Here is a 16,860-nt window from a genome sequence, read left to right as displayed (position 1 = left end):
GTTTATTTTTAAATCGATTGATAGCACTTATACTCTGCTCTTTTTTGTATTTTTGGAAAGTGTCTGATAACATACGATTCATTATAGACATGTGTGTTCTTGTCCAACAGCTGTAAGTCAGTAAAGGACAATGGCTTCTGTTGAACAGCATGATTACACACTTGTCACATTCACCGTCTGTCGCTGCACTACATTACCCAGGGTCCTCTTTGGCGCACCTGCACTCACTCTCTCTGGATTACTAATCGCCCGCACCTGTTCCCAATCAGTACAGTCATCAGCCAACTCATAAAACTCTCACTGTGATTTCAGTCTTGGTCAAGCCTCCAACAGGAACTGACTGTTCTTCCCGTATCTTGAAGACCCTGATATCTCTGAGCCGCCTGAGAATTCTGTCTACTTACCTGACTCAAACTAACCTTTGTGATATTGTTCTGCTGTCTCCAGATCTACCATCCGATTCCTGAGATCCTGTTCTCTCATGAGATTCCATGTCCGCGATTTGATCCAGTTGCCCTGATCATACCTAAAAGAGAGAAGAGAAAAAATAAGCGAACTGAGACTGAGTGATTACCCTACTCTTGAAATGATCTGGATTACCTGTTGTCAACCATGCACTGAGTGATCTTCACAGTATTTGCACCTGAAATCACCGTATACTCATCTTGCACTATTGCCACCTGTAAATAAAGCTGTATTTGAATCACTTACCTCCGATCTCCTTGTCTCTATCCTGACAACACTAGATGAGCCTGAAAACAAAAAAGGAGGTAATAGTGATAAAAGAAAAAAATATCAGAAATGTTAAAGTTGTGATTTAAGCAATGTAATTAATCTCTCTATCTCTATTGCAGGCCAGATGAGCAGCAATGCTCACACTGGAGTCAGTGTTGTGAACGCTGAAACAGGAGCAACTGTAAATTCTCCTGTACTCACTGATAACAACATCACAGGCTCAGTGACCTTCAACATCTACAACACTGCAGGACATGGTAATATAGATAGATAGAAAGAAAGAACGAAAGAAAGAAAGAAAGAAAGAAAGCCTATTTTGCCAGCTGGCGCAGCAATAATAAACCAGTCGCATTTCAAAGTCATTCGCGAAATAACCGCCAGGTGGCGCAAAGGGATATTGTGCAAAACAGCAGCAATCGCTCTAATTAAATGTAGGCTAAATCGCCCTGAATTAAATTGTAAAAACAGATCAAATAAATGTATTTGTCAATGTTGCGATATTGTTTCATTTAAGTTCATAATTATTCTATAAACGTTATTTAATTTAACAGCTTTGAAGATTGTATTTAGTTTTAGCGTTTTATTTCTTCAATTATTGAAATAATTAAATGTTTAGTAATAAACATTTATGACAGATATATTACTACATAGCCTAAATTATTTAATTCCTTCATTATCAACACTTTAATAGTCTATTGCTAATGTCTAGAATAGCGATTTAAGTGTGAATTGCAAACTCTTTGTTTTAAGTCAAACTCAGTTAGCCTGTGGGGTGGTTTGGAGAAGGCAGTATAGTTGCTTTATCGTGGGGGTGCAGGACAAGAGGTGTTAATGTTCCGTCTTTCATATGGAGAGTGTCGGATAGCCAGCCTGATGAGCAGGAAAAGGCAAAATTCTTTTAAGGATACATCTCAAAATCTCCAAAAGACCATATTCCCTTTGCGACGCAAAATAAGAAACACAGAATCTTATTCTTTCAACATTTTAAATTTCTATTGTCAAAGAAATTACAGCCAAGTAAAAAAATTTAAATGGTACAAAACGAAAATAGTTCAAAGCAACAAATTAGTAAAAGTTTATTTTGTCTCCCTCACTGCGCGTGCCGGGTCTCTCTCAAAATGAAACATTTCAGGGTAAAAACACACCATACAGCTGATAATACTGTATATGTCGCTGCGTGTCATCCACACAAATCACGAAAGAAAAAACTGTAACAAATAGCCTTTGTTGCTTCAAAGACACAGCATGCCTTGCTGAATTCACCTTACAATAAAATGAGGTTGATCTCTGTATCTGCTAAATTGAAATTGTGTGTGGAAAACCTTTAAATACAATCAATAAAACTACAATATTTATAATTTAATAAGACAGGGCCTACATATGGACTTTTGGAGATTTTGAGATTTATCCTTCAGAAATTGTGTAAACAATTTGAAAAAAAAAATATATTAAGCCTATTTGTTTAATATCAGGATTAGTAAAGAGAGTACGATCACTGTATCATTTAAATGCAAGCTATGGTGTACCTAAAAAAATACTAGCAATAGTTCCATTTAGCACAAATATACTTAAGTATAACTTTAGTTGGACCTCAGCACAATTTCCAGTTAACTAAAATGCATTAAGCACAAAATTACTTTAACAGATTTAGCAGATTTAAAGGGGTCATATAATGCCATTTTTGTACTAGTTATTGTGATTCTTTAGGGTCTAAATTAAAAGTTTGTAATACACTTTAATTAAAATTATCATTAGTATTGTAAGAAAACACTCATTTTGACTGGTCAAAAACAGCTCTGTTTTCAGCACGCTGTTTAAGCATGTGTCTTTAAATGATAATGAGCTTTATATAACACAATAACCATAACGCGTTGTTCATTATAAACGTGGGACTATGAATTATATTGAGAACGTCGTACATAGAAAACATGCCGTAAATGTACCCTGAGTGTAAACCTTAGCCGCATTCATCGTGAAGCGTGCAGCAAGCGATTTGCAAAGTTTAATATAAAGATTAATATAAAGGTTAATAAAACGTTACACCCACTTCAGTTCTTCTGGAGGTGCAGCAGGAACACGAATAGTTGGTACCGATCTTTTTTTCAGGAGCAGCTTCTTAGCAAAAGCAGCTTTATACTGACCTCCTTTGTAAAGCAGTCTGGTGTGTGAAATGATTCGCGCAAACATGAAAGCATTGACGTTGATCATGGGGAATATTCCCTTCGAAAACAAAACTCAGCCACTGCGTCTTCAGCGGTTCGGATTTAGGAACATCAAAATGACTGCTGTGTTTGTTATTACACCCAAGAACAGAACACCACAATCGCTTAGACGCCATTCTGCTCCAGCGTATCAACAATGCGGACTATGATGACAGCTCGCTCAGGGCGGGTCTGAGTTGAAACGCTGCTGTCAATCAACAATCGTGGGAGGGGCGTCCGACTTTGTGACGTCACAAGGTCGAACGGCTTGATTTGAGACGGGAAAACATATGGAGATTTAAAAAAAAACACTGGATGGATTTTTATCATTTTATGATGGTTGTGTACAGGCACTGCCAACACACATTTCAGTACAATCAACTTGTAAAAGTGCATGTACCATTATATGACCCCTTTAGTATACAAATTTAGTATACTAACAGTACAATTGCAGGGTATAAATACTTTACATAAGTACATAAATATGTAATGTATTTGTAATATACTTAGCATAAGATAAATGTATTTCAAATACATTTAAGTATATTTATTTTTCATTAGGGTTATCACTGCCTGTACCTGGAAACAAAAAAATATAATAGCAAGCTACAATTACAGGGCCAAGAAGAACAGCTGCAGATCTTATACAAGTACATTTAATAGAACATTGTCTGATTTTTCAAATAGTTATTTAAAATGGTCTTAATTAAAACCATTAATTTAAACTTCTCTTTCTTTTCAATAACCCTAAACTAACCCTAATACAGTGTCATTTAGATGTCAATGTTTAATCAAAAAGCTTTTAATAATATTGGTCAGCATGGCCTGAAGTTGATCTGGGTCCAATGGTACCAATCCAATAAATGCTCAGGTAGGAACTAGAAAAAATAAAGTTATTTAGACATTTTAAAACTGAAACCAACTGCATTCAAGTCAGCATTTGTAAAGGTGTTTTCATCACCATACATGTTGTCAAATTCAGCATGATAAGTGTAAGATGTTGATGTAAACACTATTGCAGTGCAAGTGTGATTAATTTGAATACAGCAGAAGTGCAGTTTTATCACACATGTGTTGTAGTTATTTTTGTAATGGGAACTGCTGACCAGGTTACAAATTACATATTGGTTTTATTAGGAAAGAATGAAAAACATGATCACTTAGTCTCTGTTGTCTTTTCCCCTCTTTTTTTAAAGTCTCACCTGCAAACGACAGTCCAGCCACTCTTCCCGATTACAAAGAGGCCAGCCTCAGACTGAAGAACAAATTAAAACAGGAGTGTGAGCGGATATTGGTTGGTAATCCACAGACGGGTCATAATAAATACCTGAATGATGTCTACACTGATTTATATGTGGTGGAGAATGAGACTGGAGGAAGAGTGAACGACCATGAGGTGAGACAGATTGAATCAAATGACAACCGACCGACTGCCAAGGAGAAGCCAATCATGTGTAATGTCATGTTTAAAGTCCAGTGTGACACGGGTCGACGAAACAGAAAAGTGCTGACAACGGGGATCGCAGGAGTGGGAAAAACTGTCTCTGTCAATAAGTTCATCTTTGACTGGGCTGAAGGAATAGAAAATCAGGATATAGTCTTCATATTTCCACTTCCATTCCGTAGACTGAATTTGATTAAAGAAGAGTACAGTCTCATGGGACTGCTCAACAAATACTTCTTTAGTCCTGAAGAATTGCCCTCTCTTCCTCAAGGTGATGGTAAAGTTATGTTCATCTTTGATGGGCTGGATGAATGTCGCTTTCTTTTGAACTTTAAAGAAGATGACACATTAACAAATGTAAATGAAAAAACAACAGTGAGTAAGATAATAATAAACCTTATCAAGAAACATCTGGTTTCCTTTCCTCTCATCTGGATCACATCCAGACCAGCAGCAGCCAGTCTGATACCCCGTGACTACATTGATCAAGTGACAGAGGTGCGAGGATTTAACAATGAGCAAAAAGAGCAATACTTCATCAAAAACAGTCCTGAGGTTGCTGAAAACATCATCAGTCACATCAAGAAATCCAGGAGTCTGTACATCATGTGCCACATCCCCGTCTTCTGCTGGATCTCTATAATTGTTCTTCAGCCTCTACTGGCTCGAAAGAGCAATGACAAAACTCCCACAACTCTCACAGGGATGTACACAAGCTTCTTAATTTCTCAGAAGAAACAGATGGAAGAAAAATACTGTGCTGACACCGAACCTTTTGATCAGATTATTCTGAAGCTTGGGAAACTGGCCTTTCAACAGCTGGAGAAAGGAAACCTGATTTTCTACAAAGAAGATCTTGAGAAGTGTGGACTAGATGTTAATAAAGGGTCTGTGTACTCTGGGTTATGCACTCGAATGTTTCAGGAGGAAAAGGCTTTTTCAGACACACACGTTTACAGCTTTGTACACCTCAGCGTACAGGAATTTCTTGCCGCTCTTTATGTGTTTTTGATTAACAAAAAAAAGAAAGCAAACCCATTTGTTCAATGGTGGAAAGAAATGACACAGAAATTCTCCATAAAGCCACTGTTTCAGCTTCATAAGGCTGCAGTCAACAAGGCTTTAGAAAGCAAGAACGGACACCTGGACCTTTTCCTCCGGTTCCTCCTGGGTCTCTCACTGGAGTCCGATCAGAGTGACCTGAAGGAACTACTGCCAGGACTGGAACTGAAAACACAGAATGTTAAAGACACTGTTGACTATATCAAAAAGAAAATAGATAAGGAGAAATCAGTAGAGAGGACCATCAATCTCTTCCACTGTCTGAGTGAACTGAAAGATGACTTTGTGGAGGAAATCCAGAAGAATCTGAGCTCAGGAAATCTTTCAGCAGAGAATCTCTCCTCTGCTCAATGGTCTGGTCTGGTGTTTGTGCTCCAGATGTCAGAAGAGACTCAAGAGAAGTTTGAACTTCAGAAATACAGAAGATCTGATGAAGCTGTGATGAGACTGCTGCCAGTGATCAAAAACACCAGAAGAGCACTGTAAGAGGCTTCTTTACAATCATTTATATACACTGTTAGTCATTTTAATTGGTCTTAATGTTACACAGGTAATTTGATGGTCAAGTCTGTATCAATGAGTGTGATGATATTAAATACCAAAGTACCTCCATTATCAGGCAAGTTGGGTCAGGCATCAGGCAAAAGTAAGCAACCTGAGTTTTAACCCATTTTAATATTCATAATTGTATCATTAATTAAAGAAACTAAAAATAAACTTTTTATAGCTTTGCTTACATCACTTCAGTCAAATGTTTTTCCAAATTATCTGTGCTCCAGATTAACCCTACCTAAAAAAAATGACTATGGCATTACTGTTGTTTTGTTCTCTCCACAGGCTACATAGCTGTAATCTCACTGCTCAGTCCTGTAAGAGTTTATCATCAGCTCTACAATCCTCAAACATCTTTCTGAGAGAGCTGGATCTGAGTAACAATGACCTGCAGGATTCTGGAGTGAAGCTTCTTTCTGATGGACTGAAGAGCTCAGACTGTCAGCTGGAGATACTGAGGTTTGAGTTAAAATACTTTATTTTATAGCAATGAGTTAATTATTAAATATCCCACTGCTAAGATTTATTCTGTATGCAATTACATTGTGTTTTTCTTCAGATTTCTCACATGTAATCTCACTGCTCAGTGTTGTGAGAGTTTGTCTTCAGCTCTACAATCCTCAAACATCTTTTTGAGAGAGCTGGACCTGAGTAACAATGACCTGCAGGATTCTGGAGTGAAGCTTCTTTCTGATGGACTGAAGAGTCCAGACTGTCAGCTGAAGATACTGAGGTAAATGTTTGTAAAAGTTTTTTTATGAAATACTTTCACAATAAATGATTTTATATTCACCTTTCACCTGTTGTCTGTGTACGTCCTGTCATTTTCCTGCATCTCGTGACCTGGGCAATAGTACTGATAATTCAGGGCAGATGTGCACAGATCACAAGCTGATTTCCCTCACCTGTTGCTTATTCCGTTTTCGTTATATTCTCTGCTGTGTCTGACCGTCGTCTCGTCTCGCTTGCCGTCCCGTTGGGTGTGCACCTAAGGTGGTCTCCACAGCCTGTGTCCGCAGGTGTCTGAACGGACGGCTCTGGAGCTCTCTCACATCCTTTGTGTTCCGTGTGTGTGCTACTGCACTTTGGTTTGTCTATTCTCTTGAATATATATAATAAACAATTGCATTAACCTTCTGCTTTTGAGTCCTCTCTTCACTCAGTTCCTGACAACAAAACAACATTTGCAAGAATGTGATTTTATTTAATTTTTTTCCATATTTATACACATGTATACAGAAGTATGACTCATGTGGACTGCATAAGTCTGAAAAAAATATCGTTGGGGGTGGACGGACAGGAGTGGACTGTAAAATGTATATTTTTCAAATACATCTATTTCATGCATGGTTTGCTTCCGATAGCACTGAACAGGCTAGTAGCACCATCAAGTGGATGTGTATGGGAAACAATTTAACATATCAGGCAGGGTTCAAAATTAACACCACATGCCAATTGATGACTGTATGAAAAAAAAAGCTCACCAGCTATTTTTTTAAATCAATTCTAGCAATACATATGAGACAATGTAGTATGAGTTGAGTATGAGTTTTGAAGTCGGTTATGTAATTATAAGAATATACATTCTGACATGCTCCATGTTGCAGAGTGAAACGCAGCACAGTATTCATTTATGGTGTTTTCACTCTGGCAGTTAAGTTCGGAGAGCGGTATGGTTCTCATGATAAATTGGTTATGTGAAAGCCCTTGGTACCAAACCTGAGACTACCTGGAGGAGGTGGTCTGAGTTCGGTTGCACTCAAACTGTGCCGCGATTCGCGTGAATGTGAAAGCTACACGGACTTGGGTGCGCACTTGTTCAGGAAGTATACCTGTGCATTTTAGTGACTTGACTCGCAAGAGGGAGAGGGGGATGCAGAGATAAGGATGCAAATTGCTTTATGTTACACTTACTCTCGCATCAGCTGTTGTGTAAACAGTAGGGGTGTAACGGTTCACAAAATTCACGGTTCGGTTCGATACGATACACTTGTGTCACGGTTCGGTTTGGTAAATTTTTGATACAGCAAAAAGAAAGAAATGCCAGAGAAATTTCCTTGATTTATTTATTTTTATTCTTTTTTTTATTAATATAAAGTATTATAAAGTTTTTTAATTATCATAAAGTATGATTTTTTTTTTTTACTTTGAGCAATTCTGGAGCAATAATTGACTCTTTTTAGGAGCATATAAAACAAAACATTTTTACTAACAAAAAATATTGTAGTAGTTATAAACAAAGATTTATTTTAGTTCAGAATGATTAACATTTGAGGGCAGCAATTGTATTCATAATGTCAAAATAAAACCGACGTAATGTTACTTGAAGGCATTATAGCTTACTATTCCTGCCAAACTTACATGGTTGCAGTTAGTGTTACTACAGTAAAGCCATGGTGAATGTTGCTGATCTGTGGACACTGGATAGTTCATTCATGCCACAATGTTTCTTCCTGGTTTCCACGTCAGAGCTGTTTGATCCGTTAATAACGGAGAAATGTGAATGTTTCTCACTAGATCTCGCAGGAGTCGCAGCGATGTTATTACTTCTGTGGCGAATTCAAATGCTTTCTTTCCTGGATCTCTTATTAGCGCTGTGTAATAACAGTGTCGCTTTATCAAGATCGGCTTGCGCTGCTTTGGTCCAAACTGATAAACGGTCCGTCAACCACACAATAACAAGCAGTTTTAATCATTACGTTTTTGTCACCATTTCTGAAGTTTATGATTGGCAAATATAACAAGCTTACATTATATCTTGAAATTTTATTATCGTGGAAAACATTAAACAATGTGTGTAAATAAAAAAATATACAAAAGCATTCAAGCTGAAGCGAGGTGAAAGGGAAAAAACGCTAATAAAGCAGATGGTGGCAGTTTTTGTAGAGAACGTACATATACACTTGAATCAGCATATGATTATCGTGTTTATATTCTTTCACATGTTCATGTTGAGAAAAAAAAAAAAAGAGTATCCACATGCACAGGTGAAAGTTGGCTCCTCAGTCTGATAACAATAAGGCCAGGCGCAGAGAAAATGCACTCCGCTGACAGATGACACAGATAACGTATGCTTTGACAAGATATGTCTCGAGATCATTTTGCTATCAGATAAGTTATCTTCTCTGTACAGCAGTGCTTACCTGCAGTAATGAATAGTGATGCACAACTGTCTTTCCTCATTCGACTGGTGTTTGGATTTCATGTGATTTCATGGTGGTGATATTTAAGTTAATCAGATTTATGATTGACCCAACGATGTTTCCGCATGACGTGTGGATTCAATTTGATCAAAAGTAATTCTATTTTGTAAGGTCATTTGGTAAAATCATTTTGATCAAAGTTTGCTGTGCCTAGAGGCAGACGACGATGGTCTGTGATCAACTTGCTCCACAGTGCCACCCAGTGCATTTAGTAATAACTGGGAGCTTCAGTTTACATGCTTAGGATTTCACTGCATTTACAGACAGCAAAGCAATATTTGTAGAAAATTTTAATAGCATTTTTATTTTTCGAATTATAATTACAGATTGACTATTTGTGATTACTCCTTCAATCCACTGTCTCCTCAAAACAGTCTTTTAGCAAGGAGCAGAGAGTCGCCTTTATGCGACACGCATTAAAGGAGAAGTTCACTTTTAAAAAAACTTTTGCTGATAATTTACTCACCCCCATGTCATCCAAGATGTCCATGTCTTTCTTTCTTCAGTCGAAAAGAAATTAAGGTTTTTGATGAAAACATTCCAGGATTTTTCCCCATATAATGGACTTCAATGGGCCCCAAACGGTTCAAGGTCCAAATGACAGTTTCAGTGCAGCTTCAAAGGGCTTTAAACGATACCAGACGATGAATAAGGGTCTTATCTAGCGAAACGATCTGTCATTTAAAAAATAAGTAAAAAATTGTAAGTTTTATAAGCACAAATGTTCGCCTTGCTCTGTTCTGTGATGCGCGTTCGTGACGTCACGTAATACGCAATTATGTTGAAAAGGTCACGCTTGAAAAATTTCTGTCCTGAAAAATTTCTTTTTGGCTTTTTAATATTAAAACACCCAGGATACGCACACGAAATGGGCATTTTAAACGATAAACTGACACAAATACATTTGAAAATGTGTATATGGTCCTCCTTCCGCACATTTGTAAACACGTCAAACTTGACCTTTTCAACGTAATTGCGTATTACGTGACGTCACGAACGCAGGCGTGTAGTCCTTCTTTACAAACCAATCCCCAACAAACTACTTGTCTGGCCTTAAAATTTATAATACAGAATTTGTATTGCTTCCGCATAGCCACGCGAACCGGAATCATCCCGACATCATTTTATCTGAGGTACAGAGGTAAAGGGAGGGGAGGGAGGCCTTCACAGGGGAGATAGTTGACACTTAAGGACTGCGTTGTCATCGCGTCCAGGCGCAGGTCCTTCATCAGATCTGGATACGGCCTGGATCCGGCGGACTGCGGTAAACCTCGGGATAAACAGAGAGACTAATATTAGTGTAGACGCCATTCTTCTTATGATGTAACAAGTACATCAGGATTTATGGGAAGTGTTCCCGGTTCCGGCTGACCTGATCTATGCAGCCTAACATTGAATTACAGAAGTCTATAATGTGTTATGTGTATGCTAGGTCAAAGAGATGTGTTTTTAGTCTAGATTTGAACAGACAGAATGTTTCTGCTTCCCGGACAACGTTAGGAAGACTGTTCCAAAGTTTTGGTGCTAAATAGGAAAAGTATCTACCGCCAGCAGTCGATTTTGATATTCTAGGTCAGGGGTCGGCAATAGGCGGCCCGCGGGCCAAAACTGGCCCGCCAGCAATATTTTCTGGCCCGCCGGATAATTTTGGAAGTCCGTTTTTTTTTTTTTTTTTTTTTATCAGCCTATTTTTATTTTACAATAACGGTTTACAAATAGACCCTGCGTATCATTCGTTCAATCGTGTGTTTTTTTTTTATTAAAACCAAAAATAAAAAAATGAAAAACGACTTGTTTTTCCATTATTTATTTCCTGAACTAAAATGAAAAAAACGAATAACGACTCGTTTTCCGATTTTCTGATTGTGCGCTCAGATCAAAAATAGAAAAAATAAATAACAGGTTTAGACGAATTTGAATGTTGAATTTTAATTTAACACCTAGCAGACATAGCCCACCAATTAAATGGTTTTAAACAGATCAAGTAGCCTACTATTGTGGTAACAGATTACAGCCATTTTAATGCACACCACACGTAGGCTACTTAACAGTGTTAAATTTGAAAAATACTGTTCGATAGAACTGCTTTGTTACCACAGTTATCTGCGTGCTTCCTCGGCGATGAAGTTCCACATTTGCGGCTATCCAACACGAAAATGCAGCAAAGCCTTACAATATTTTCTTCAGATAACTCCAAATTTCTCCCACACACTGGACTTGATTTTTGATGACTGTCGACAACTTTACAATCTCCACTAGCTATTCTTTTCTTCAACTCCTCAGCATCCATCTCGACGACTGTAAGCAGATCGCGCGCGCGCGGTTATGATGAATTTTTAAAAGTGAAAGTAACCTAGGTAACGTTATAGATCCTGGGAGGGCGTGGTGCGTGGGCACAAATAAACTGATGTGGATTTTAAATTATTTTATAAACTTGAAATACAGGCATAGTTTTTGTAGATGTGTTCCTAAAAATATGCATATATTTTTACGTTTAAATGTGACAGTTTTAAACCCGTGTTTCCCCCGTGTCAGACCCGACCCGCATCCGTATCCGACACAGTTGGATATTTTTCCCCGTTTGAGCAAAATTTGCGGGTGACCCGTCGGGTACCCGAACCCGTGCAGGACTCTATTTTAAAGTAAGACGGTAGCGGTCAGTGTAGGTTTGGACAGAGCGGGCGGTCTGACTGACAATAGCCCACTCCCGACGTGTTTTGACAGCGCATCCGCACTTCATTCTGACCACCTGTAGCCTACACCTATAGCTCTGAGGAGCTGTTTGGTTCTGAAACCATTGTCATTCAACAACATTCTTTTTTTTTTTTTTTTTTTTTTGCAAGGATGTTTGAAATAGTTTGGCAGAAAATAGCCTACTTCATTTTTCAGTTGGGCAATATGGTTTTCATTTATGTTGCTTGAGTGATTTGATATTTATTTGTTATTTTTTTTCTGTGACATTTTTTCTCTGCTGACAGTAGGCCTAGCCTAGCCTACAATGTTAAAATAATATTTATATTGACACGAACACAATTTTTGTATAGCATTTATAATTGTTATAGGCTACTACTTAATCTCTCTTTCCGTTAGAGACATTTGAATGTGAGATTCTGGAAATGAGATCTAAATTTTGCGGACTACTCCGTGTAGCTGGCCCGCCATCTACTGGCTAAAAAAAATATTGGCCCGCGGCCAAAGTTATTTGCCGACCCCTGTTCTAGGTATTATCAACTGGCCGAAATTTTGGGATCGCAATAGACGTGAAGGACTACAATGCGTTAAGAGCTCGCTCAAGTACTGCAGTGCTAAGCCAGTGTATACTATGTTTAACCCTCTGGGGTCTAAGGTGTTTTTGGGGTCCTTGAGATGTTTTGACATGCCCTGACATTTGTGCTTTTTTCAGTTGCTTATAAACATATTAATGGCAAAGGTGTCATTACACTCCATTTAGCACAAACAGGGCTACCATAATATGTGAGCAACATGTATGCACTTGTTTGTATTTTTGAAAGATTAATGTTTATGCATGGTTATTGAAAAAACTAAAAATGAAAGTTTCTGAAATAAGGCCACAAAACACATACTAAATATGTGTCCACAAGACTTTTGACTAATGGATGTTGTCGCCTAGAGTGGGAGTGGGGGTGGGGGTGTGAATGATCATGAATAATGCTGTGGTTCACACCTGAGAAGACAATGACCCGCATAATGATCTGCAAAATGGTCCTTTCATTCAGGTGTCACTGAGAGGGTACCACAAGAAAGAATGTGAGGAAACAACAGCGCGCATCTATGCCGTTCATTCATTCACATTCAGACCATTGCAAGATGACATAATTCATATTTAAACAGTCTTTTTTGTGGTTTACAGACACTATTGCATATCGCGATTAGAACAAAGCACTTAAGAATAAAGAACTTACTATTCACAATCCTCAGCTGGATCCGTTGCTCCTCAAAGTGAAACTAAACCAGCACTTCTAAGGTAAATTTCCCAGAATTATTATTACAATAATATTATTCCTCACAGCGTCGCAAGACGACGTAAAGTACATGAGTCTGATGAAACTTTTATCAAGCTGATGTGGGCGTTGACACGTTTGCATGGATTGCCTGAGATCATTTGTGTTTGAATAGCGTGCGCTCGCCGAGGTCATGTTCACATTAGCGGATAATGAGATGAAATGAGAATGACTGACATCTCTCTCTTTTCATACAGATTACATAAACTGATAATATTTGTTTTTTATATAAATTACTTCATTTAAAAGAAGAGAATTCAAGCTTCATGCCTGTATCTGTATGCCTGTTTGACTGAGTATTCGCTGAGTTACAGTTCATTTTCAGATGCGTTTCAGAATGGACTTCACTGACAGAGAGAAGGCAGAACTCGCATCATGTTTATTTTTCTTTATTTGGCAAAAAGCACAACACTTTTTTTTTATTGTGAGTATACGCAAAAAAAATAGACACTTAACAGGATCGAATGATGTATAACACTTATACGTAAGATCAAAATCAAAACAAAGAGTATTTTGAGTCTTTTTTGGACAAATAAGAAAAAAAGCAAGCTGGTATCGCCGGCACGACCGCCGACCCCAGGGGGTTAATAAAACAAGTAAATGTTTAGTTTGATGGTTTTACAAACCAATTATTGTGTTTCCAAACTTTAAAATAATATATTGGTTCATTGACCAATACATGGCAATGACATTAACAGAGTGACTGTTAGCCATATCCGAAAGTGAGTAACTTTAGTACATTGTCGAGACGCGAACTGTTTAGAATGATTCAATCCGATTTGGTGAAGTGGCTCAACCAGTTTCCTAAAAAGAAAAGCTTCAAAAGAACGATTCGTTCACGAACCAGACATCACTACTCACTACTAGTGTTTTATTGTCATTACCTCCCCGCAGTTTTCTGCTAAAATACAATTTTTTACATTTACAAATAAATTATACCTAATGAATGCTTGAAATAGGTATAAATAGGCGCGTTCAAGTCATGTTGACTATTGTTGTGTGTGTCTGTAGGTTGTCTGGCTGTATGGTGACAGAGGAAGGCTGTGGCTATGTGTCTTCAGCTCTGAGTTCAAACCCCTCACACATGAGAGAGCTGGACCTGAGCTACAATCACCTAGGAGATTCAGGAGTCAAGTTGCTCTCTGAAAAACTGGAGGATCCAAACTGCACACTGGAGAAACTCAAGTATGTGAAGCAGGAAGAGTTTTGATTAAATCCCTCCAAAAACAGCATTACCATCTTCACTTATTACAAACTAGTTTGATTTCATTTCTTTCATATATTTACAAAAGTTCTAATTGATCATTAACAGAGGTTTAGCTGTAGTTATACAATTGAATGCTTCATTTTGATTGGTTGATTAACTTTTTAAAGGTGTGTAATTATTTTCAAGTAAACCCACAACTAAAGTAGTTCCAGTCATGTCTTAATCACATCACAGTTCCATATCACTTCGTCAAATGATTTCAGTTATTTCAGGCTTCACCTTACAACAGCAAAACAAAACCAAAAAAGACACTGACCAGCCAAATAAATATAGAAAAAGATAAAAATGACAAACTATTAGACAAAATTACATTTTATTATCTATGGTAAGTACGCTCTTTTCACAAAGGATCTGATCAGCTTCACACAAAGGAGGCTTATTTGTTCTTAACCTAATGGTAACTTTCATCTTGGTCAGGGGTCGGCAACCTAAGGCAAGGTTAATCACTGGCACGCAAGCAAATGCAAGAAAAGTTTAGGTATTTAATTCAGATAAAGTACCTCCCACCTGCATACAGATCTACATTTTGATTTAATAATTCCTTGTAGTTACAGCTTGTTGTTTTATTAAATAAATACTATTAACGTGTGAGAATGAAACTGCGCAAGTCAATGAAAGCGTGCAGCTCTAAGAAACCATTAGCACGACCACTGCGCATCTGCACACAACACAAGTTACTGACTTACAACTTAAAGCTTGTTCCACTGTAAATATTTGTAATATAGTTTTGTTGTTATTTGAAGAAGGAGGCCGGAACGGGCAAACATTTAAAGACTTTAATAACAAAATAAAACAAATACAAAAAGACAGCAGCCCCTCACAGACGACTTCCCCCACACATAATAAAAAAACATAAAATAAAACAGTCCAGACCTGGTCCTCTCTCATCCTTCACAATCGTTGCTCTTTCTTTAATGCTTCTGCTCCTCCGTGAGAGATGCGAGACCGGTGCGCTGCACAGGTGTTGCTCATCAGTAATCACGTCCTGCTCGCCACAATAGTCTATTACCAAAAATTGATATGGTCAGAATTTGGGCCAAATCGACAAATGTTGATATTATGGTACTATCTGAAACTTGGCTGGGTAGATCCACTCCTGATAGTTATATTTATATGGAGGGGTATAATTTATTTCGTACTGATCGTCGTGCTAAAGGTGGAGGAGTGGCGATCTATGTAAAAAATAGTTTTCAGGCAACAGTACAACTATCCAAGTCTGTGCCTAGACAATTTGAATTGCTAGTGTTAAAAATTGAATTGTCGCAGAATTATGTTTTGACAGTTGCGGGATGCTATAGACCTCCTTCTGCGCCAAAGGAAACATTGTCCTCATTGTCTGACTGTTTGTCATCTATAAAATATACAGAATTGGCTTTAATTGGAGACTTAAATTGGGATTGGCTAACATCTGCATCTGACCAAATTAAAAGTTTTTGTGACTCAGCGAATCTGACCCAAATTATAGACTCACCTACTAGGCCAAATCCTAAACATCCTGACAAGTCTACGCTTCTTGATTTGTTTTTAACAAATGTTCCGAAGAAATACAAAGCTACTGCTGTTTTTGCAAATGATATGAGTGATCACTGCGTTATTGCCGGTGTGAGAGATGCCAGGATATCTAAATGTAAACCGCGTACTATAATTAAGAGAAATCTGAAGTCATTCTGTAAACAAGCCTTTTTTATTGATCTTAATCTTTGTGACTGGACCAGAGTGAATTTGATACCAGATCCCGAAATAGCGTTGAAATATTTTAAGTCACTATTTTTGAATATTATAAACAAGCATGCACCTTTTAGGAAATATAAGATCAAAGGCCGTGATAATCCGTGGTTTTCAGAGAAATTGTCTGATTTAATTCATGAACGTGATCTTGCTTGGTCAATGGCAAAGAAATCCAAAAATAGTTCAGACTGGCAAAATTTTAGGCGCCTGAGAAACAAATGTGTCTCTCAAATACGTAAAGCAAAATCAGATTTTTATGTAAATGAATTATGTGATAGCTCAGCTAATCCCTTAAAATTTTGGAAAGTTATAAAATCACTGTCTTCTGACGCTAGGGATACTGTCATGCCAAATATATTGAAGTTAAATGATAACATTATTACAGACAAGAAAAGTATGCTAGATTCCCTGAATCAGCACTTTATATCCTCTGGGTTGTTGTTTGACCATTCAACAAATCATCAGAGGAGAAAAGAGGACTTCTCTTTGTCAAGGGAAAATGTACCTATCGATTTTGATCTTGTTTGTATTGGAACGAAGGAGGTGTATGATGCTCTAATAGGGTTAAATACTAAGAAATCTGCTGGTCCTGATGGGTTGGATCCATACTTTTTAAATATTGCTGCTGAATATATTGCAGAACCTT

The 16,860-nt window shown here is 37.7% G+C and overlaps 1 protein-coding gene across 1 annotated transcript in view; it reads left to right on the top strand.

Annotated features, from left to right (window-relative positions):
• Positions 1–16,860, top strand: part of LOC308689345 (protein NLRC3-like) — a gene marked incomplete at its 3' end in the record, with an annotated part of 54,437 nt that overhangs the window by 17,049 nt on the left and 20,528 nt on the right. Inside the window, exons 2-7 of the mRNA XM_081362995.1 lie at positions 448–770; positions 855–992; positions 4,133–5,924; positions 6,280–6,453; positions 6,554–6,727; positions 14,231–14,404. Of these exons, the coding sequence (XP_081219121.1) occupies positions 860–992; positions 4,133–5,924; positions 6,280–6,453; positions 6,554–6,727; positions 14,231–14,404 (2,447 nt within the window). The 5' untranslated portion in view covers positions 448–770; positions 855–859. The remainder of the gene's footprint in view (positions 1–447; positions 771–854; positions 993–4,132; positions 5,925–6,279; positions 6,454–6,553; positions 6,728–14,230; positions 14,405–16,860) is intronic.

Source organism: Scardinius erythrophthalmus (assembly GCF_964197995.2).
Source record: "Scardinius erythrophthalmus genome assembly, chromosome: 4".
In the NCBI taxonomy this organism is placed as follows: Eukaryota; Metazoa; Chordata; class Actinopteri; order Cypriniformes; family Leuciscidae; genus Scardinius; species Scardinius erythrophthalmus.
The sequence above is the reverse complement of the archived record's forward strand: the minus strand, read 5'-3'. Positions and strand labels throughout refer to the sequence as shown.